We start from the raw sequence: 22,512 nt of genomic DNA, 5'->3' as shown, positions 1-22,512 counted from the left end.
AACACCTAACAATACAATTTGACCAATGTAAACCCACAGACATATAGTACCCCTCATGCACATAGGAATGTGGTATTACCTGTATTCATCATACAGTAGTTTGTACTGGTTATTTTCTAGTACACTATCTGCAGTATAGTAGATATTAGGATTTCAGTCAACTTAAATAATTCAAGAAAACAGATCCTCATAGAGCTAACAAAAGTTTGCTTCTGATCCGAGCCAAAAAAAGTAACATGAATCTGTTTGAGACAGCTTGACAATCACGCTTGACACTCTTTCCTCCCTCTTGGAGAACGATAAACTATTCTATTCTACTTCTCTCCTCTGATGGTTTTGATTAAGCTGAGAATTTGTGGCGATGGCTCTGACCTTGTTTTATCTTCCTCACAGGTTGTTAAAGCCCTGGATGACAGACAGGCAGCCAGCCAGACAGGCAGCAAACAAGCCAGGAAGCCAGACACAGACAGCCATACAGCCAGCCAGACAGACAGGAAGTCATACCCTTACAAAATAACACATGAATTTCATGTGAACACATGTAAAGTCTTCCAAAAACACTTGTTTTCATGTGATCATGTGATCTTATGTGGAAGAAAAAAATGTCACCTTTATTTAACTAGGCAAGTCAGTTAAGAACAAATTCTTATTTACAATGACGGCCTACCCCAGCCAAACCCAGACGATACTGGGCCAATTGTGTGCCGCCCTATGGGACTCCCAATAACGGCCGGATGTGATATAGCCTGGATTCAAACCAGGTACTATAGTGACACCTCTTGCACTGAGATGCAGTGCCTTAGACCGCCTCTCGGGAGCCCAACAAATTCATGTCGTAACATGTAAAGCAACATGTGATAACATGAAACTACACGTGAAAACTTGTGATCACATGTGAAGTGTTACAAAACACATGTTTTCACATGATTTCATGTGAAATTTCATGTGAAATCGTGTGATTTTCCACATGTGAAACCATTTTCTGTAAGGGTACAGACAGACAGAAAAGACAGACAGACAGCTTGCCAGACAGCTTGTCAGACAGCTTGCCAGACAGAATGCCAGACAGAATGCCAGACAGAATGCCAGACAGCTAGCCAGACAGCTAGCCAGACAAGACAGACAGCATGGGGCCCATTCAGGCTTGAGGTGAGGCCATGACATCTGGATAGCAGCTGCCCTCCTCCACTCTACTCTAACCCTGTCTTCTCCCTCAGGGGAGTGAAGGAATTTCTCCTACAGTGGGACGGTCAACACCACTGTTCTCCCATTCCTCCCTAAACCAGCCAGTGAACGCCCTCCTGTCTTTCCTGCTCCTAATTCCAGCCGTGCAAATTATATGGGAAAGACATTTCGGGAAAAGAGATGGCCGTATTTATTACTTTCTCCCATAGTTGATTCTTTTTACTTGTCCTTACTTTTACTTTGAGGATAAAGAATGCATTGTGACGGCTGCTGCTCCTTTCTCTGAGGTTGCGACTGGCCCTGTTGATAGACAGGCGCGTTCGTACCGCGTGACAGATCCCAGATCATACGGAAGGCCCCCGAAACTGTGACAAAGTGGCTGACTGACTGACTGCCTGTGTTATGTGGCAGTCTTCCAGGCAAGGCAGCGAGACAACGGGAGCTTCTGACATCTGTCTGCTGAGGCACTGAGGCAGGTGGCGGCTGAGACAGACAGACAGACAGACAGACAGACAGACAGACAGACAGACAGACAGACAGACAGACAGACAGACAGACAGACAGACAGACAGACAGACAGACAGGGAAGCCATGGCGGCTTCACCTACCCACTCATTATAATGATGCACTGAGATGTGTCAGTCTGACTGTGTTTGGGGAAGAGGGGAGTGTTTGTGTTTTCTAAGTTGAGAGGAGTTTTATGCCATCTGCGTGTGTGTGTGTGTGTGTGTGTGTGTGTGTGTGTGTGTGTGTGTGTGTGTGTGTTCTCAGGTGAACAGAGTTTTATGCCGGCAATATTGACTCACCGAACTGGGTTGATAGCATGGGAAGTTTTTATTGAAAGGATGACAAGTAGTAAAAATACATGTACTGTATGTAGCTGTGTGAATGCCAGTTTCGCAGACATAGATAGCAGCATTTGTGGAGTTAGTCATTCTAACTCTGCAAACATTTTACCCACCAAGGGAATTTCCAAACAAACTGTCAGTGCAGCACAGTAATGTTATTACACAAAATAAGGCAGCTTCTTGTTGTATCAAGGTGGGAGACTAGCTAAATTCCAACAGTGATTTAACCTTTCAACATGGGAAAGTCTCCTTGGGCTTTCCTAACGCACAACACATTTCACCCCTCCACTTTTATCAGAACAGATGCCAATCTATGGGAAGACGAGTGGTATTGGTGGGCGAGATCAGACTAAGCCAAAACACATGGATTATCCCAATTGCTTCTCTCCCCACCGGTCCTATTACCATCCAGGGATAGGAAGGCGCCGCGCTTCCCCTCTCCCGTAAATCTATGCTATCCTGTCCTCTCACCACTGTCTGTCTACAGTGCCAGCTGGAATAGTCGTGGATGGTGGATGTACGTAATGTCATGACATGGGGAGATTCATTTATTACTGTAGAGTATAGGCCTCAGCACAAGATACTGCTGAGAGAGACAGACAGACAGAGAGAGGGGGATAAAGGGAGAGAGAGACAAACAGACAGACAGAGATAGAAGAGGGAGGAAGACAGGGAGACAGAGAGAGAGAGAAAGCGAGAGAAAGAAAGAGAGAGGAAATTGACTATTTTCATTTCAGAGGTGTACCCAATGGGCACACATACAGTATTCTTTCACCCCATGCCATTGGAAGGAAAAAGTGAGAGGGTATAACAGGCTGATCATTCGGCCATGTTCCTTCAGAGGGCTCTGTGGCAGCGCTAAAGCGGTGACAGCACTAAAGGGGCCCCTAGGTACCAAAGGGAAAACAGGAAATGGCCGCGCTGGAAGCAGGCAAGCACCAACACTAACATTCAATCAACATTCTGACACAATGGTCAAACAGGATCACCCACAAGACAAAATGGACCACAGAGACAGAGGGAAGTGAAAAACAAATTCCTCTGTTATATAAAATATGTCCCTGTGGCTTGCCGTAGGATTCCCATTGGATAATCACCCATTTATATTATTTGCCCATATCCTGGCCTTGTTGTTCAGAGTGATGACAAACAGGAAGAATGGTACATTAGTGAATAGAAGGCTCTTGTTCTTTGAGAACTAACAGAGAATGAATTGTTTTTTGACACGTTTTGGTTTCTCTGAAATGTTTCCCACACCACAGTAAGTAATGGAGATGTGAGACAGTGGCTGTGTGAAAGTGCACACTTCGGGAGAAGGGTGGAAAAACAGGACACACCCACTCCCTTTACTTCCTTTGAGTGAAGGGCATCATGGGAAAAGGTGACCAATGTGCATAATAGGTGTCCATTACACTATAAACACCTTAAAGCGGTACTACCCGCCCCTGTTACGGTAAAAACTTGAGGGATGGGACTGGAGAAATCTAACCACTCCCAAATTCATTGAAAGAGCTATGGATGCAAGGACTGACCATCCATGATATCAAAATGATGGTTGTAACAATTTTTTAGGCTATATAGAGTTTGTTTACATTGACTTTGTTTACCAGCATTGGAGTAAAACAAGCTTAATGGACCTTTACAGAGAAGTACACCTATTCCTTTATATCACTTACACAAGGTCACTACTTCAAATCGAAATATTGTCTGTCAATTGGCTACTGTCTAATGCAGCTCGGTCACGTGATTGGTCAGACATCATGTGGTGTTACTTTACCTCCAATGGCATTGCACCTGGAGGTGATCTCCCACAGTACCAGGGCCATGGAGTAGACGTCTGTCTGCTTGAACGACTCGATGTTCTCCAGGTTGATCCTGGACTCCAGCACCTCAGGGGCCATGTACCTGGCAGTGCCCACCTGTAGTGTGAGACTATTCTGTTTTATTCTGTTCTGTTCTACGCCATTCTAATGCTATTGATAGTAGAATATGCATGATTGCTACTAGTACCATGTAACAGTACAATTCAACTGCAGTTTTAACTGACAGCCTGGGCTGTTTGTCTAATCACTGTAATAAAACTAAAGGCCTAGCAGCACTTGCTCTATGGATATCATTAATTTGTTGTCCAGAAGAGGAACCAGTAAGAGAAAATGAGCCAGACACTAGTGTGTCTGAAATGGAACCCTATTCCCAAAATAGTGCACTACTTTTCACCAGAGCCCTATAAGCTTTGGTCAAATAAAATGTCTCCCTTTTCCTATATAGTACCCTAATCATAGAGAATATGGTACCATTTTGGATGCAGCCTAAGTAGAAAGGAGAGACAAGAGAAGAATCTGTACCTGTCCACTGTTGGCCAGCTCGTCCACAGACAGCGAGTTGTCCAGACGCAGACCCAGGCCAAAGTCACACAGGACGCAGGTGAGGTCCCCTTTCACCAGGATGTTGGAGCTCTTGATGTCCCGGTGGACAATTGGCACCTTGTAGCGTCCGCACAACGTGTGGTCACTGTGCAGGTGGGCCACGCCCCTCGCCAGCGACCCGCCCAGCACCCACAGGTCGTCCCAGCTGATGACGTGGCACGTCAGGTACTCCTGGAGGTTGCCCTGGGGGTGGTAGGCTGTGATCAGCCAATACTGTTTCTCCACCTTACGTTCCTCCGCTGTCAGGAAGTGCAGGACGTTCTCGTGGCGCAGGTCAGCGTCCGAGAAGATGTCCTTCTCGTTCTTCCACGAGGCATACTCTTCATCAGCGAAAATCTTGACGGCGACGGTCTCGAAGGGCTCACCGGCTCCCGTGGCGCCCTGCTTCAGCTTGGCCTTGTAGACCTCAGCGAAGCGGCCCTTGCCCACCTGGGCGTCCAGCTCAATGGGGAGGAGCTCCGTGTTGTGGTTGAGGTTGTTGGCGTGCGTGGAGCTGCTGTCCGAGCCGTCGTCGTCCATCATGATGGCGCGGGCGTCGCTGAAGTCGAGAGGCGTCTTCTTGCGCTTGGCACCGGCGTGGCGCTGGTGGTAGATGCGGTACCAATAGAAGGATGTGATGACCAGCATGGCCAGAACCAGCAGAGGAACCAGGCTGACCAGGATCACCGACACCACCTGGGAGTCCAGGGAGTCTGGGGTGGAGAGGAAAGACAAGAGAGAAAAAGAGAGACAAGGCAGATGTTATAGATTAGTTATACATTACATTGCATACTCAGTAAAAATATTGTAGAATATACCTATTTTATTTCACCTTTATTTAACCATGTAGGCTAGTTGTGAACAAGTTCTCATTTGCAACTGCGACCTGGCCAAGATAAAGCATAGCAGTTCGACACATACAACAACACAGAGTTACATGGAATAAACAAAACATACAGTCAATAATACAGTAGAAAAAAGAAAACAAAAAGTATATATACAGTGAGTGCAAATGAGGTAAGATAAGGGAGATAAGACGTTAAATAGGCCATGGTGGCGAAGTCATTACAATATAGCAATTAAACACTGGAATGGTAGATGTGCAGAAGATGAATGTGCAAGTAGAGATACTGGGGTGCAAAGGAGCAAGATAAATAAAATAAATACATAAGGGGATGAGGTAGATAGATGGGCTATGTACAGGTGCAGTGATCTGTGAGATGCTCTGACAGCTGGTGCTTAAAGCTAGCGAGAGAGATATGAGCCTCCAGCTTCAGTGATTTTTGCAGTTCGTTCCAGTCATTGGCAGCAGAGAACTGTAAGGAAAGGCGACCAAAGGAGGAATTGGCTTTGGGGGTGACCAGTGAGATATACCTGCTGGAGCGCGTGCTACGAGTGGGTGCTGCTATGGTGACTAGTGAGCTGAGATAAGGTGGGGCTTTACCTAGCAGAGACTTGTAGATGACCAGTGGGTCATCCAGTGGCCAACCAACGAGACGGGCCAACCAACGAGAGCGTACAGGTTACAGTGGTGGGTAGTATATGGGGCTTTGGTGACAAAACGGATGGCACTGTGATAGACTTCATCCAATTTCTTGAGTAGAGTGTTGGAGGCTATTTTATAGATGACATCGCCGAAGTCAAGGATCGGTAGGATGGTCAGTTTTACGAGGGTATGTTTGGCAGCATGAGTGAAGGATGCTTTGTTGCGATATAGGAAGCCGATTCTAGATTTAATTTTGGATTGGAGATGCTTAATGTGAGTCTGGAAGAAGAGTTTACAGTCTAACCAGAAACCTAGGTATTTGTAGTTGTCCACGTATTCTAAGTCAGAGCCGTCCAGAGTAGTGATGCTGGACGGGCGGGCAGGTACGGACAGTGATCGATTGAATAGCATGCATTTAGTTTTACTTGCATTTAAGAGCAGTTGGAGGCCACGGAAGGATAGTTATATGGCATTGAAGCTCGTCTGGAGGTTAGTTAACACAGTGTCCAAAGAGGGGCCAGAAGTATACAGAATGGTGTCGTCTGCGTAGAGGTGGATCAGAAAATCACCAGCAGCAAGAGCGACATCATTGATGTATACAGAGAAGAGAGTCGGCCCGAGAATTGAACCCTGTGGCACCCCCATAGAGACTGCCAGAGGTCTGGACAACAGGCCCTCCGATTTGACACACTGAACTCTATCAGAGAAGTAGTTGGTAAACCAGGCGAGGCAATCATTTGAGAAACCAAGGCTGTCGAGTCTGCCAATAAGAATGTGGTGATTGACAGAGCCGAAAGCCTTGGTCAGGTCGATGAATAAGGCTGCACAGTAATGTCTCTTATTGATGGCGGTTATGGTGTTGTTTAGGACCTTGAGCGTGGCTGAGGTGCACCCATGACCAGCTCTGAAACCAGATTGCATAGTGGAGAAGGTACAGTGGGATTCGAAATGGTCGGTAATCTGTTTGTTAACTTGGCTTTCGAAGATCTTAGAAAGACAGGGTAGGATAGCTATAGGTCTGTAGCAGTTTGGGTCTAGAGTGTCACCCCCTTTGAAGAGGGGGATGACCATGGCAGCTTTCTAATCTTTGGGAATCTCAGACGATATGAAAGAAAGGTTGAACAGGCTAGTAATAGGGGTTGCAACAATTTCGGCAGATAATTTTAGAAACAGAGGGTCCAGATTGTCTAGCCCAGCTGATTTCTGGGGGTCCAGATTTTGCAGCTTTTTAGAACATCAGCTATCTGGATTTGGGTGAAGGAGAAATGTTGGGGGCTTTGGCGGGTTGCTGTGGACTTTACAGTGTCCCAGAACCTTTTTGAGTTTGTAATACAGGATGCAAATTTCTGTTTGAAAAAGCAGGCCTTAGCTTTCCTAACTGCCTGTGTATATTTGTTCCTAACTTCCCTGAAAAGTTGCATATCACGGGGGCTATTCGATGCTAATGCAGAACGCCACAGGATGTTTTTGTGCTGGTCAAGGGCAGCCCCCCAGTTAGGTATATTCTACAATACTTATACAATTATACACCTCTACAATATTAGAACTCCTCAGTGCTCATACTATAGTCTAAAACTTTAGCATATTTTCACAATAGCCTTTTCACTCACTATGAGTAGCTGGACCGGCCACAAGGGTCAAGATCAAAGAAGTCTGTTTGTTTATTGACCTTAAGTGCCCACTGCATAGAAAACAATGACCACAAAGGACTTTGTGGGATACAATTTTTTATTTAACTAGGCAAGTCAGTTAAGAACAAATTCTTATTTACAATGACGGCCTACCCCAGACGACACTGGGCCAATTGTGCGCTGCCCTATGGGACTCCCAATCACAGCCGGATGTGATACAGCCTGGATTCAAATCAGAGACTGCAGTGACACCTCTTGCACTGGGATGCAGTGCCTTAGACCACTGTGCCACTCGGGAGCCCTCAATACATGACGAGTGCAGTAGCCTATAATTAGACATTTTACATTTTAGTCATTTAGCAGATGCTCTTATCCAGAGCGACTTACAGTAGTGAATGCATACATTTCTTTCTCCGTACTGGTCCCCCGTGGGAATCGAACCCACAACCCTGGCGTTGCAAACACCATGCTCTACCAACTGAGCCACACGGGATTTAAGTTGTGCTTGAACGCCATACACACTATACATTACACTCCAATTCCCTTCAGCACTAGGAAATCAATAGGAAGTAGCCAAGTAGCTATGTTGTCTCAGAGCATCTTGCTATGCGCAACATAGCCTGCTCCTTTCCAGCAAAGCAGTGGAACCTAACACTTCCATGAGGAATGTCAATAAGCATCTGGAAGCTACAAAGCTGAAGTTAGCGTGTTGGTCTGTTAAACACACCAAGGCTGAACCATGCCCCAGTCAACCACATATTGTGTTCCCTTTATAGACCTAGTCTATGTCTGATTCTTATGCTCTTAAGGAGTGATGTCTGTGTCTGCTAGTCCCAGTAATCTGGTGAAAGTTCATGCATATGCTATGTTTACAATCCTATTTCTGGGGATGGCTGAAGACTCTTAAAAACATAATAAAACACAACATGTCAGATCAGTTAGGATTTGAAGGGTTGTAAATGAGTCGTTAACACGTTGTCTGAACAGGCAGACTATCAGTGCTGGGGTGACTGCTGGTGTTCTATAATTACAGACAGAGATACTGTATTAGGCACATGTTTGGCAGTTAAGGATTGTGTGTGTTCCTGCGTACGTGCATGCATTTGTGTGTGTGTGTGTGCATACAGTACAGCAAGTGCCCGTCAAGCCCTCATTCGCATGCTCTTTTTTTCAGTCAGGAAACCACATGTCTGAAATTTTCAACGTGGCCCCAGTGGAGTTTGTTTTGGTTTTCGCAGAGTGAGAGAGAGAAGCGATCTGTCACATCAAACCTGTCTCTGTGCCTCTGCCATCTCTCAGTGAATACGGCCCACAGAGGAACGTTTTCTAGTTACTACCCCCTTAGGTTCGGGGCCAGGTTCGAGAACATTGATTGTATTAATACACGCATGTGCTGTTTTTCACCTTTTATTTCCGTGTGTTACACTACGCACATAATGCTTCAAGTGGGCAGTGTTGTCACATGTTTTGTGGTGAGCATGACGTTAGACAGTTTGCAGCAGAGCTATCCATCCTCCACGGTGAGGGGGAAATGTTTTTCCGTGACGTTGTTGATCGTCATGTGCAGATGCTTTCAATTTTGGGCTCTGGAAGGCCTGGTCTCGAAAATGTACCTCTGTGTTATTACTGCTTGGATGCTGTAGTCAAAATACATAAGATTCCATGGCCAAGATTAGAACGAGAGACTACAGCCAAAATGCCTCCACGATGCAAAACCTGTTTGCAATCTTGTATTTGGAGGGTGTACAACAGCGCACACATGTTAACATTCAATACGTGACACCTTACATGACAACCTAATAAGGAATTGCATAAACGTTCATTACTTTTGAGTTACGTCAAAGATGTTGGTAAACTATATCCTCAATTGTAATGCCTAGCCTACATTACACAGTCTTAGCGATGACATAACTGGTGACATAGCACCACATAAGGACTCGCAGAAGGTGAAGAAGTCATGGTCATTGCACTCGTATGACCAATCATAATGCCCACAAAAGGCTATCTTCAGTATGACATAACAGGTGACATAGCACTACATATGAGGTGACATAGCACTACATAGGGACTTACAGGGAGTGAAGAACACGTGGTTGTTGCACTCGTCCTCGGAGCAGGAGCAGATGAAGAACTGGGAGCCCATGCCATTCCTCTCCCTCATCTCACACTTGCTGTTGTTATAGTCCTCCAGCATCAGACCATGCAGCTTATGGGCTGGGTTGTGGCATATCGTGTCTATGGTGACGTTGTCAACTTTCTTTCTCCTGGAAACAAGACGACAGGAGCCATTAATTACCCTACAATGAAGTTATGAATGAAGTTTTATAGACAGTAACAAAAGGGAAAATAACTTGACTAATTAACAAATTGCAGTCTAAGCCTTATGGTAATGATTTGATACAGAGGTAATCCTGAAGGTGCACAAATGAACCTACAGATGGGCTACTCAGGTCTCTTGCTGGGTGGTGCGTAGATTATGTAGTGGAAGCCATTTTAAGAGGTTTTGCTGTGAACATGACATTAGGAGTTCTGCTGACTTCAGTTCCTACTGCTGTAAATCAAACATCAAAATCAAATAAAATTTATTGGTCACATATGCATATTTAGCAGATGCTATTGCGGGTGTAGCGAAATGCTTGTGGTCCTAGCGCCCCAAAAAACTTCAATGAGAAACAGTGGCATTGCCTTCCGCTTCGAACAGGAGGCCAAATCTATTTCTCTACTTTTCTAACATTCAAATTTCGCAACTATATTTGGGTTAGTGGGTGGGGCACTTTTGGGTTTGGATACTTAGTTAAACCTTGTTGACAGCAAGTGTAGTTTTTAAATGACAAATCACCAAGCAAGATTATGAATTTCCGCTCTGTCACTCACTAACATGGTCGTAGTGTGTCACCTGAACCCACTACTACTGCTCTCCTAAGGTCAAGTTTAAAGGTAATTTCAACTCTCAATGAAAGATGATGAGGGGTGCTGTAGTCACTCACCAGATGCTGACACACACGTCATCTGGATGAGGGCAGATGGATGTGATGCTACAGTCGGCCATACAGCTCCCTGTGCCCGTACAGCTGGTAGACTCCACGTCACAGAACTTACACAGACGCTTCAGCTTCAGCATGTTCATTGACGAGGCCCCTGGGGTGGAGACCGAAAGAGATAAAGGGAAAGACATGTTAGATTGATAGTTTACAAAAGGGATATGGTTATTTGAGGCAGTCAATAGTTGGTTCATTAAGGTTACTCATGTGTCATCTCATCCAATACGTTCACTCTTTACTGCAGCACTTTACTTCATGCCAGCAGCATACCACCCTACATCGCACTGCTGGATTGCCTCTGATGCTAAGCAGGGTTGGTCCTGGTTGTTCACTGAATGGGAGAAAAGATGCTGCTGGAAGTGGTATTGAAGGGCCAGTAGGAGGTACTCTTTCCACAGGTCTAAAAAATATCCCAATACCCCCAGGGCAGTGATTGGGGACATTGTCATGTGTAGGATGCTGTCTTTTGGATGGAATGTTAAACGGGTACCCTGACTCGCTGTGGTCACTAAAGAGCCCATGGTACTTATCGTAAGAGTAGTGGTGTTAACCCTGGTGTCCTGACTCTCTGTGGTCACTAAAGAGCCCATGGTACTTATCATAAGAATAGGAGTGTTAACCCTGGTGTCCTGACTCTCTGTGGTCACTATAGATCCCATGGTACTTATCATAAGAATAGGAGTGTTAACCCTGGTGTCCTGACTCTCTGTGGTCAGAGTAGGGGTGTTAACCCTGGTGTCCTGACTCTCTGTGGTCACTATAGATCCCATGGTACTTATCGTAAGAATAGGAGTGTTAACCCTGGTGTCCTGACTGTGGTCAGAGTAGGGGTGTTAACCCTGGTGTCCTGACTCTCTGTGGAATGAGTAGGGGTGTTAACCCTGGTGTCCTGACTCTCTGTGGTCACGATAGATCCCATGGTACTTATCGTAAGAGTAGTGGTGTTAACCCCGGTGTCCTGACTCTCTGTGGTCACTATAGATCCCATGGTACTTATCGCAAGAATAGGAGTGTTAACCCTGGTGTCCTGACTCTCTGTGGTCACAATAGATCCCATGGTACTTATCGCAAGAGTAGGGGTGTTAACCCTGGTGTCCTGACTCTCTGTGGTCACTATAGATCCCATGGTACTTATCATAAGAGTAGAGGTGTTAACCCTGGTGTCCTGACTCTCTGTGATCACTATAGATCCCATGGTACTTATCGTAAGAATAGGAGTGTTAACCCTGGTGCCCTGACTCTCTGTGGTCTATCCCTACTTATCGTAAGAGTAGGGGTGTTAACCCTGGTGTCCTGACTCTCTGTGGTCAGAGTAGGGGTGTTAACCCTGGTGTCCTGACTCTCTGTGGTCACTATAGATCCCATGGTACTTATCGTAAGAATAGGAGTGTTAACCCTGGTGCCCTGACTCTGTGGTCAGAGTAGGGGTGTTAACCCTGGTGTCCTGACTCACTGTGGTCAGTGTAGTGGTGTTAACCCTGGTGTCCTGACACTGTGGTCGCTATAGATCCCATGGTACTTATCGTAAGAGTAGTGGTGTTAACCCGGTGCCCTGACCTCTGTGGTCACGATCAGGACTATCGTAGAGTAGTGGTGTTAACCCCGGTGTCCTGACTCTCTGCGGTCACTCCATGGACTTATCGTAAGGTAGTGGTGTTAACCCGGTGTCCTGACACTGTGGTCGCTATAGATCCCATGGTACTTATCGTAAGAGTAGTGGTGTTAACCCCGGTGTCCTGACTCTCTGTGGTCATTAAAGAGCCCATGGCACTTATCGTAAGAGTAGTGGTGTTAACCCCGGTGTCCTGACTCTCTGTGGTCACTAAAGATCCCATGGCACTTATCGTAAGAGTAGTGGTGTTAACCCCGGTGTCCTGACTCTCTGTGGTCACTAAAGAGCCCATGGCACTTATCGTAAGAGTAGTGGTGTTAACCCTGGTGTCCTGACTCTCTGTGGTCACTAAAGAGCCCATGGTACTTATCATAAGAATAGGAGTGTTAACCCTGGTGTCCTGACTCTCTGTGGTCACTATAGATCCCATGGTACTTATCATAAGAATAGGAGTGTTAACCCTGGTGTCCTGACTCTCTGTGGTCAGAGTAGGGGTGTTAACCTTGGTGTCCTGACTCTCTGTGGTCACTATAGATCCCATGGTACTTATCGTAAGAATAGGAGTGTTAACCCTGGTGTCCTGACTGTGGTCAGAGTAGGGGTGTTAACCCTGGTGTCCTGACTCTCTGTGGAATGAGTAGGGGTGTTAACCCTGGTGTCCTGACTCTCTGTGGTCACTATAGATCCCATGGTACTTATCGTAAGAGTAGTGGTGTTAACCCCGGTGTCCTGACTCTCTGTGGTCCCTAAAGAGCCCATGGCACTTATCATAAGAATAGGAGTGTTAACCCCGGTACCCTGACTCTCTGTGGTCACTATAGATCCCATGGTACTTATCGCAAGAATAGGAGTGTTAACCCTGGTGTCCTGACTCTCTGTGGTCACAATAGATCCCATGGTACTTATCATATGAGTAGAGGTGTTAACCCTGGTGTCCTGACTCTCTGTGGTCACTATTGATCCCATGGTACTTATCGTAACAATAGGAGTGTTAACCTGTTGTCCTGACTCTCTGTGGTCACTATAGATCCCATGGTACTTATCGTAAGAATAGGAGTGTAACTGGGCGATCTGTGGTGAGAGTAGGGGTGTTAACCCTGGTGTCCTGACTCTCTGTGGTCAGAGTAGGGGTGTTAACCCTGGTGTCCTGACTCTCTGTGGTCACTATAGATCCCATGGTACTTATCGTAAGAATAGGAGTGTTAACCCTGGTGCCCTGACTCTGTGGTCAGAGTAGGGGTGTTAACCCTGGTGTCCTGACTCACTGTGGTCAGTGTAGTGGTGTTAACCCTGGTGTCCTGACTCTGTGGTCACTATAGATCCCATGGTACTTATCGTAAGAGTAGTGGTGTTAACCCCGGTGTCCTGACTCTCTGTGGTCACTATAGAGCCCATGGTACTTATCGCAAGAGTAGGGGTGTTAACCCGGTGTCCTGACTCTCTGTGGTCACTATAGATCCCATGGCACTTATCGTAAGAGTAGAGGTGTTAACCCTGGTGTCCTGACTCTCTGTGGTCACTATTGAGCCCATGGTACTTATCGTAACAATAGGAGTGTTAACCTGTTGTCCTGACTCTCTGTGGTCACTATAGATCCCATGGTACTTATCGTAAGAATAGGAGTGTTAACCCTGGTGTCCTGACTCTCTGTGGTCAGAGTAGGGGTGTTAACCCTGGTGTCCTGACTCTCTGTGGTCAAGAGTAGGGGTGTTAACCCTGGTGTCCTGACTCTCTGTGGTCACTATAGATCCCATGGTACTTATCGTAAGAGTAGGAGTGTTAACCCTGGTGTCCTGACTCTGTGGTCAGAGTAGGGGTGTTAACCCTGGTGTCCTGACTCTCTGTGGTCAGTGTAGGGGTGTTAACCCTGGTGTCCTGACACTCTGTGGTCGCTATAGATCCCATGGTACTTATCGTAAGAGTAGTGGTGTTAACCCCGGTGTCCTGACTCTCTGTGGTCACTAAAGATCCCATGGCACTTATCGTAAGAGTAGTGGTGTTAACCCCGGTGTCCTGACTCTCTGTGGTCACTATAGATCCCATGGCACTTATCGTAAGAGTAGTGGTGTTAACCCCGGTGTCCTGACTCTCTGTGGTCACTATTGATCCCATGGTACTTATCGTAAGAGTAGTGGTGTTAACCCCGGTGTCCTGACTCTCTGTGGTCACTAAAGATCCCATGGCACTTATCGTAAGAGTAGTGGTGTTAACCCCGGTGTCCTGACTCTCTGTGGTCACTAAAGAGCCCATGGCACTTATCGTAAGAGTAGTGGTGTTAAACCCGGTGTCCTGACTCTCTGTGGTCACTATAGATCCCATGGTACTTATCGTAAGAGTAGTGGTGTTAACCCCGGTGTCCTGACTCTCTGTGGTCACTAAAGAGCCCATGGTACTTATCATAAGAATAGGAGTGTTAACCCTGGTGTCCTGACTCTCTGTGGTCACTATAGATCCCATGGTACTTATCATAAGAATAGGAGTGTTAACCCTGGTGTCCTGACTCTCTGTGGTCAGAGTAGGGGTGTTAACCCTGGTGTCCTGACTCTCTGTGGTCACTATAGATCCCATGGTACTTATCGTAAGAATAGGAGTGTTAACCCTGGTGCCCTGACTCTGTGGTCAGAGTAGGGGTGTTAACCCTGGTGTCCTGACTCTCTGTGGAATGAGTAGGGGTGTTAACCCTGGTGTCCTGACTCTCTGTGGTCGCTATAGATCCCATGGTACTTATCGTAAGAGTAGTGGTGTTAACCCCGGTGTCCTGACTCTCTGTGGTCCCTAAAGAGCCCATGGCACTTATCATAAGAGTAGGAGTGTTAACCCCGGTGTCCTGACTCTCTGTGGTCACTATAGATCCCATGGCACTTATCGCAAGAGTAGGGGTGTTAACCCTGGTGTCCTGACTCTCTGTGGTCACAATAGATCCCATGGTACTTATCATATGAGTAGAGGTGTTAACCCTGGTGTCCTGACTCTCTGTGGTCACTATTGATCCCATGGTACTTATCGTAAGAATAGGAGTGTTAACCTGTTGTCCTGACTCTCTGTGGTCACTATAGATCCCATGGTACTTATCGTAAGAATAGGAGTGTTAACCCTGGTGCCCTGACTCTCTGTGGTGAGAGTAGGGGTGTTAACCCTGGTGTCCTGACTCTCTGTGGTCAGAGTAGGGGTGTTAACCCTGGTGTCCTGACTCTCTGTGGTCACTATAGATCCCATGGTACTTATCGTAAGAATAGGAGTGTTAACCCTGGTGCCCTGACTCTGTGGTCAGAGTAGGGGTGTTAACCCTGGTGTCCTGACTCTCTGTGGTCAGTGTAGGGGTGTTAACCCTGGTGTCCTGACACTCTGTGGTCGCTATAGATCCCATGGTACTTATCGTAAGAGTAGAGGTGTTAACCCCGGTGTCCTGACTCGCTGTGGTCACTATAGATCCCATGGTACTTATCGTAAGAGTAGGGGTGTTAACCCTGGTGTCCTGACTGTGGTCAGAGTAGGGGGGTAACCCTGGTGTCCTGACTCTCTGTGGAATGAGTAGGGGTGTTAACCCTGGTGTCCTGACTCTCTGTGGTCACTATAGATCCCATGGTACTTATCGTAAGAGTAGTGGTGTTAACCCCGGTGTCCTGACTCTCTGTGGTCACTAAAGAGCCCATGGCACTTATCATAAGAATAGGAGTGTTAACCCCGGTACCCTGACTCTCTGTGGTCACTATAGATCCCATGGTACTTATCGCAAGAATAGGAGTGTTAACCCTGGTGTCCTGACTCTCTGTGGTCACTAAAGAGCCCATGGCACTTATCGTAAGAGTAGTGGTGTTAACCCCGGTGTCCTGACTCTCTGTGGTCACTAAAGATCCCATGGCACTTATTGTAAGTGTAGTGGTGTTAACCCCGGTGTCCTGACTCTCTGTGGTCACTAAAGAGCCCATGGCACTTATCGTAAGAGTAGTGGTGTTAACCCCGGTGTCCTGACTCTCTGTGGTCACTAAAGAGCCCATGGCACTTATCGTAAGAGTAGTGGTGTTAACCCCGGTGTCCTGACTCTCTGTGGTCACTATAGATCCCATGGTACTTATCGTAAGAGTAGTGGTGTTAACCCCGGTGTCCTGACTCTCTGTGGTCACTAAAGAGCCTATGGCACTTATCGTAAGTGTAGTGGTGTTAACCCCGGTGCCCTGACTCTCTGTGGTCACTAAAGAGCCCATGGCACTTATCGTAAGAGTAGTGGTGTTAACCCCGGTGTCCTGACTCTCTGTGGTCACTAAAACGCTGTAGAGTAGTGGTGTTAACCCCGGTGTCCTGACTCTCTGTGGTCACTAAAGAGCCCATGGCACTTATCATAAGAATAGGAGTGTTAACCCTGGTGTCCTGACTCTCTGTGGTCAGAGTAGGGGTGTTAACCGTGGTGTCCTGACTCTCTGTGGTCACTATAGATCCCATGGTACTTATCGTAAGAATAGGAGTGTTAACCCCGGTGTCCTGACTCTCTGTGGTCACTATAGATCCCATGGTACTTATCGTAAGAATAGGAGTGTTAACCCTGGTGTCCTGACTGTGGTCAGAGTAGGGGTGTTAACCCTGGTGTCCTGACTCTCTGTGGAATGAGTAGGGGTGTTAACCCTGGTGTCCTGACTCTCTGTGGTCACTACAGATCCCATGGTACTTATCGTAAGAGTAGTGGTGTTAACCCCGGTGTCCTGACTCTCTGTGGTCACTAAAGAGCCCATGGCACTTATCATAAGAATAGGAGTGTTAACCCCGGTACCCTGACTCTCTGTGGTCACAATAGATCCCATGGTACTTATCGCAAGAATAGGAGTGTTAACCCTGGTGTCCTGACTCTCTGTGGTCAGAGTAGGGGTGTTAACCCTGGTGTCCTGACTCTCTGTGGTCACTATAGATCCCATGGTACTTATCGTAAGAATAGGAGTGTTAACCCTGGTGCCCTGACTCTGTGGTCAGAGTAGGGGTGTTAACCCTGGTGTCCTGACTCTCTGTGGTCAGTGTAGGGGTGTTAACGCTGGTGTCCTGAGACTCTGTGGTCGCTATAGATCCCATGGTACTTATCGTAAGAGTAGTGGTGTTAACCCCGGTGTCCTGACTCGCTGTGGTCACTATAGATCCCATGGCACTTATCGTAAGAGTAGTGGTGTTAACCCCGGTGTCCTGACTCTCTGTGGTCACTATAGATCCCATGGCACTTATCGTAAGAGTAGTGGTGTTAACCCCGGTGTCCTGACTCTCTGTGGTCACTAAAGAGCCCATGGCACTTATCGTAAGAGTAGTGGTGTTAACCCCGGTGTCCTGACTCTCTGTGGTCACTAAAGATCCCATGGCACTTATCGTAAGAGTAGTGGTGTTAAACCCGGTGTCCTGACTCTCTGTGGTCACTAAAGAGCCCATGGCACTTATAACTTTTGTGGTAAGAGCCCATGGCACGTATCGTAAGAGTAGTGGTGTTAACCCCGGTACCCTGACTCTCTGTGGTCACTAAAGAGCCCATGGCACTTATCATAAGAGTAGGGGTGTTAACCCCGGTACCCTGACTCTCTGTGGTCACTAAAGAGCCCATGGCACTTATCATAAGAGTAGGGGTGTTAACCCTGGTGTCCTGGGAAAATGACCAATCTGGCCCTCATACCATCATGGCCACCTAATCATCCCCAGCTTCCAATTGGCTCATTCATTCCCCCTCCTCTCCCTGTAACTATTCACCAGGTCATTGCTGTAAATGAGAATGTGTTCTTGGTCAACTTACCTGGTAAAATAAGAAGAAAATGCACTATTACAAATGAGTACAGTTCACTCTCTGAGGGTCTAAAACAGAAGATAAGAACTTTGACCGGGATTTAATTTGATCGTGGTAAATGTTGCAGATGTTGGCTCAATTACCTTTAAATGTCAAGCGCACTATATAGCACAGTTTTGGATTGAACCCCGGTCTTTGATTGCTGTTATATGGGCCTAAACTGTATTAACCTAACAAAGATGATAACTTTGCTCGACTTGGGAAACTGACATTTCCCTCCAATTACACAGACAAACAAAAGGCTACAAACACCAGAAAGGTGAACTTTAACATCTAATATATTAATATGGACATTTCCTGCACTGGAAAAGTATGGTCTGTTGAACATCAGTGAGTACAGTGAAACCTTAACCTCATATCTCAGTCCAGACTACGTGAAGGAATGTATCATTACTGAGAGACTTGACAATTTCACTTTGAAAATAATATGTGAAATAGACAAAACTAATGTTCCTTATGGTACTATGTAGCTAAGTATAATTATTCCAAGAGACAGTTGTTTAAATAAGTGATACATTATTTTAATCTCCAATCCATTAATTTCAATTTAACATGTACATTCATTTTTCAACCAATGTCAACTATTTCCCCAGAGCCTAAATTCTACTGTGAACAATCAGCACATTCCGCAGTGCCATCCATCTACCATGGTCGTGTTCAGACTTGACTTCACACGGGGAGTCAGTGGTGGGATGTGTCCCTGTTTGTGTATGATAGTCATCTCTACTAAGACAACCGCCAGACAAGACAATAAAAACAAACAAAGGGAACATTGAACATCAGTATATCTTTCAGTCGTGTAGTCTTCAATTTGCAAATTTGTGTCTTGCCGATTGACTTTGTGAATATCAAAGACCAGGACATAATGTTGGAGCGTGTATTTGTGAGAAAGAGAGAAATTGAGAGATTTCACACCAGGGAGAGTACTACCACATCACTCCCTTCTTTCTTATTTGCTCTCCTTCCAGACCTTTATGGCGTGTCTTTAGCATGAATAAAAACAGAACCTGACTGAAATCAGAAATCAGACGCTCTTAATAGCTAAAACAGAGATGAGGTGAAATGAAGTAAAAAGAGATGAAGGAGGGAGAGATCTTACAGACTCAATTGAGGTCACCGCCACATAACCACACTAAATCTAAGTGTAACAGACTGCACACATAGGAAGAGAAAGTTCAACCTGTTACTTGCATCAGCAGTGTCCTCGTGACACAACCGATAGTGAAAGTGGGTTATTGGCCGTTAACTGGGCCTGTCTGCATGTGCAGCTCAAGGATTTCCTCTTGAAGAATTTCCGTCGCAGAGAGCTGAGTTCAGCCAAGCGAAATGGGTTAGGATTGGGGTTGTGTCCCAAATGGAACCCTATTTCATAAATAGTCGTTTACTATATAGAGAATAGAGCGCCATTTTAGACGCAGCCTGGGTCCCCAGTGTATTGGACCGGCTGGCAGGGGGGCGAACCTGATAAAGCCACTTTGTCAGGTCATGTGACCAGCCATGTCAAAATAATCACCCCTCCCTCCAAAATCGGTACAGGAGAGAGAGCAAATGAGGTTCTCTTCCCTCCAACTTACTCACAGTGCAGTAATATACTCTACGTTAGAGAATATCAAGGTTACTGACTTAGGAGAGAATGTTGTACTTGTGCACCAGGACATAAAGCCTACTGTAGCTGCCTGTTCACAATCTGCAGGTTGGAGTAGAGCTGTGGCTTGAAGCAACAGAAATACAACCTGCAAGTCTGAAAACCAGAGTGACTGGAGCAGATCTAGAGAAGCCACATGCACTGCAGGTGGCAGCATTCACACAGCAGTATAGACAGTGAAGTATCCACGGTGTCAGGATATTGCAGACGGATATTAGGCTATATTCTGTTATTCCTGTTTTTACGGTGTACTGTACATGTCTGTGTGCTCAAACCAATAAAGACATTAAGATTAAGTACTGCAGAGGTGTACAGTTTAGAATTTGGCATGAGGTGAAGTTTGTAGTCTGTTATAGAGCTATAACAGAACGGCTAAGAATTATCTTGGGCTGAGAGCTGGTAGTCGAGAGAGGTTGTGGAGTGAAAAGTAATTATATCATTAGAAAAACTCCTCTCAAAATGTATGCCATTTAAGCCCAAGGAGACGGGCTATGGTGGGGATGAATGCTGTTAATTGTCACCCATGCCAAAATATAATTGCAGATGTGGGGGAGAGAGGATTATAAGAAGTCAAAGCTGTTTGGTGCCATTGGGACTGGGTTGGAGTTGGAGACAGGGGCAAATAGATGACAATTTATGATGCGTCTACCTTGCAAATTATAGACCAAATATAATTCCCACTTCCAGTGTCAACAATGTACATAAGAATGAAAAGTCCCATTGGTAGGACCACCATGCAGGTTTTCTCTTGCAACAGGTGGTGTAGCCAAACCTCCTCCCACTGTGTTAAGCAAGCACTTTAATACATAGGCCTACTTCCCGTTTGCAGAAACATCATGGCACACTCAAATTATTTTCTTATATGATTTCCTCTTGGAAAATACTAGCGCTCAATTGAAGTATTGAAAATAGTTAGTCATTATGCTCATACAGTCATTCCATCCCCACTTTAGTAAAAAAAATGGATTTGGGTATAAATGTACCACAGTTCCTGAGTTCCTGATATTGAACAACACTGACTGCGTAATTTGCACACATTAAATACTATGCATTCAAATTCGCAGTAACACAAGCCAATCAATATATTTGCGAGTTTTAGCTCAAATGAGATGAACATTTTGCCTTCCACCAAAATCTAGAGCTGGATCATGTTTGACCACCTGCTACAAAAATCTGAATGGCAATTAGAAGTTATAATTTGGGGAAACAGAAACACGTGTCAATGTTACAATAACCTCATAAATGTTTCAATAATGACTTTAAGCCAACGATAACACTATAGCCGACCACCAACACTCATAGGCTACCTGAAACAACGTTTTAACTCACCCTTCTGTTCTAGCAGAACACTACCAAAGAGTATCGTTCCACACCAGAAAGCAGAAAACCGAAGTAGCTCCATTTAGAAACGGATTACAAACTACTCTTCTTTTCATTTACTAAAAGCTTGATTATAGTAAATATCCAGACTTTAATTCGAGACGTTCTTCGGATTTATTTTTCCGTCTGCCTGTTGCTCTCATGCGTCTCAAGCAACCCTGGGTTAAAGTAAATAGTGCAGTCAGAATTTGCCGTATTTGAGTCAGACAGTATGTATGCACTTTCATGAAACAGGAAATCTTCAGAAAGGGCAGGACTGTTTTTTTTCTTTAGGCTACTTCCGAACTGCTGGGTTTGTAGCTCACTGGTCTTGAAACATGTTATTATGAGCACAGAGTTTATTGGAAGGCAAAACTTGAAATGACACGCTCCAAAATAGATGACAATGATTTCGAAAGAAGTGAGGAGAAGTATACATCCAAATAAAACATATGATTTGAACACTTCTCTACTTACAATTATGCAACATTTTGAATCATTCTTTCCATTTTTACACACTTCACTGTACCATGTACCATAACACACACATTATTGATCAGACAAAATACAGCTGTGTCTGATGTTCACAAACATAAGAACAAATGACATAACTTCTTTACTTGCTTCATTAGCACTTTTTCACATGGACCTCTGAAACAACTTGTAAAAGACTCCAGTCACCCAAGTCATAGACTGTTCAGTCTGCTACCGCACGGCAAGCATACCAAAGCGCCAAGTCTAGGTCCAAAAGGCTCCCTAACAGCTTTTACCCCCAAGCTATAAGACTGCTGAACAATTAATCAAATGGCCACCCAGACTATTTACATTGACTCCCCCTGTTTTTACACTGCTGCTACTTGCTGTTTATTATCTATGCATAGTCACTTTCCCCCTAACTACATGTACAAATTACCTCAACTAACCTGTACCCCCGCACATTGACTCAGTACCGGTACCCCCTGTATATAGTATTGTTATTGTTATGTAATTTTATTGTGTTACTTTTTATTTTACTTTTAACTTTCGTTTATTTAGTAAATATTTTCTTAACTCTATTTATTGAACTGCGTTTTTGATTAAGGCCGTGTAAGTAAGCATTTCACACCAGGGTCTACACTTGTTGTATTCGGTGCATGTGATAAATAAAATTTGATTCGATTTGATACATTGCATATGTCTCTTCCTGAGGAAAGCTATCATTCATCAGAGGGGGGCAGTAAAGGTGGTGAGCGCTCCTTGATGTTCCTAGGTGTTGTTTTGATGGGTGGTACTCAGGGGTTAAGTCTACTGTAACATAAATAACTGGTCTATTGCTGGGCTGCCAGCATATGTTTTTGCTTGGCATACTCAAACCATGATGTCAGGCTTTAGAACCTGGGGTGCAACTTTCACTGGGGACGGGGGACGGAGGGACATAATCCCCCCACATTCTGAAATTGCATTTTTGTCTTCCCCCCAGTTTTATCATCATTGCACTGTGATACACTCGGG

General features: G+C 45.4%; 1 protein-coding gene across 2 annotated transcripts in view; it reads right to left on the bottom strand.

The window, feature by feature from the left end:
* Positions 1-21,297, bottom strand: part of LOC106588201 (TGF-beta receptor type-2) — a 29,626-nt gene extending 8,329 nt beyond the window's left edge. Inside the window, exons 1-5 of one of the 2 annotated variants that reach the window (XM_014176959.2) lie at positions 20,992-21,297; positions 10,543-10,693; positions 9,629-9,819; positions 4,379-5,151; positions 3,811-3,952 (exon numbers count right to left, since the gene is read on the bottom strand). In XM_014176959.2, coding sequence (XP_014032434.2) covers positions 3,811-3,952; positions 4,379-5,151; positions 9,629-9,819; positions 10,543-10,693; positions 20,992-21,064 — 1,330 coding nt within the window. In that variant the 5' untranslated portion in view covers positions 21,065-21,297. Of the gene's footprint in view, positions 1-3,810; positions 3,953-4,378; positions 5,152-9,628; positions 9,820-9,990; positions 10,107-10,542; positions 10,694-20,991 lie in introns of those variants that run through there. The other variant, XM_014176960.2, reaches the window with a different exon arrangement.
* Between the last annotated feature and the right edge of the window lie 1,215 nt (positions 21,298-22,512).

Source organism: Salmo salar, chromosome ssa27, assembly GCF_905237065.1.
Source record: "Salmo salar chromosome ssa27, Ssal_v3.1, whole genome shotgun sequence".
In the NCBI taxonomy this organism is placed as follows: domain Eukaryota; kingdom Metazoa; phylum Chordata; class Actinopteri; order Salmoniformes; family Salmonidae; genus Salmo; species Salmo salar.
The sequence above is the reverse complement of the archived record's forward strand: the minus strand, read 5'-3'. Positions and strand labels throughout refer to the sequence as shown.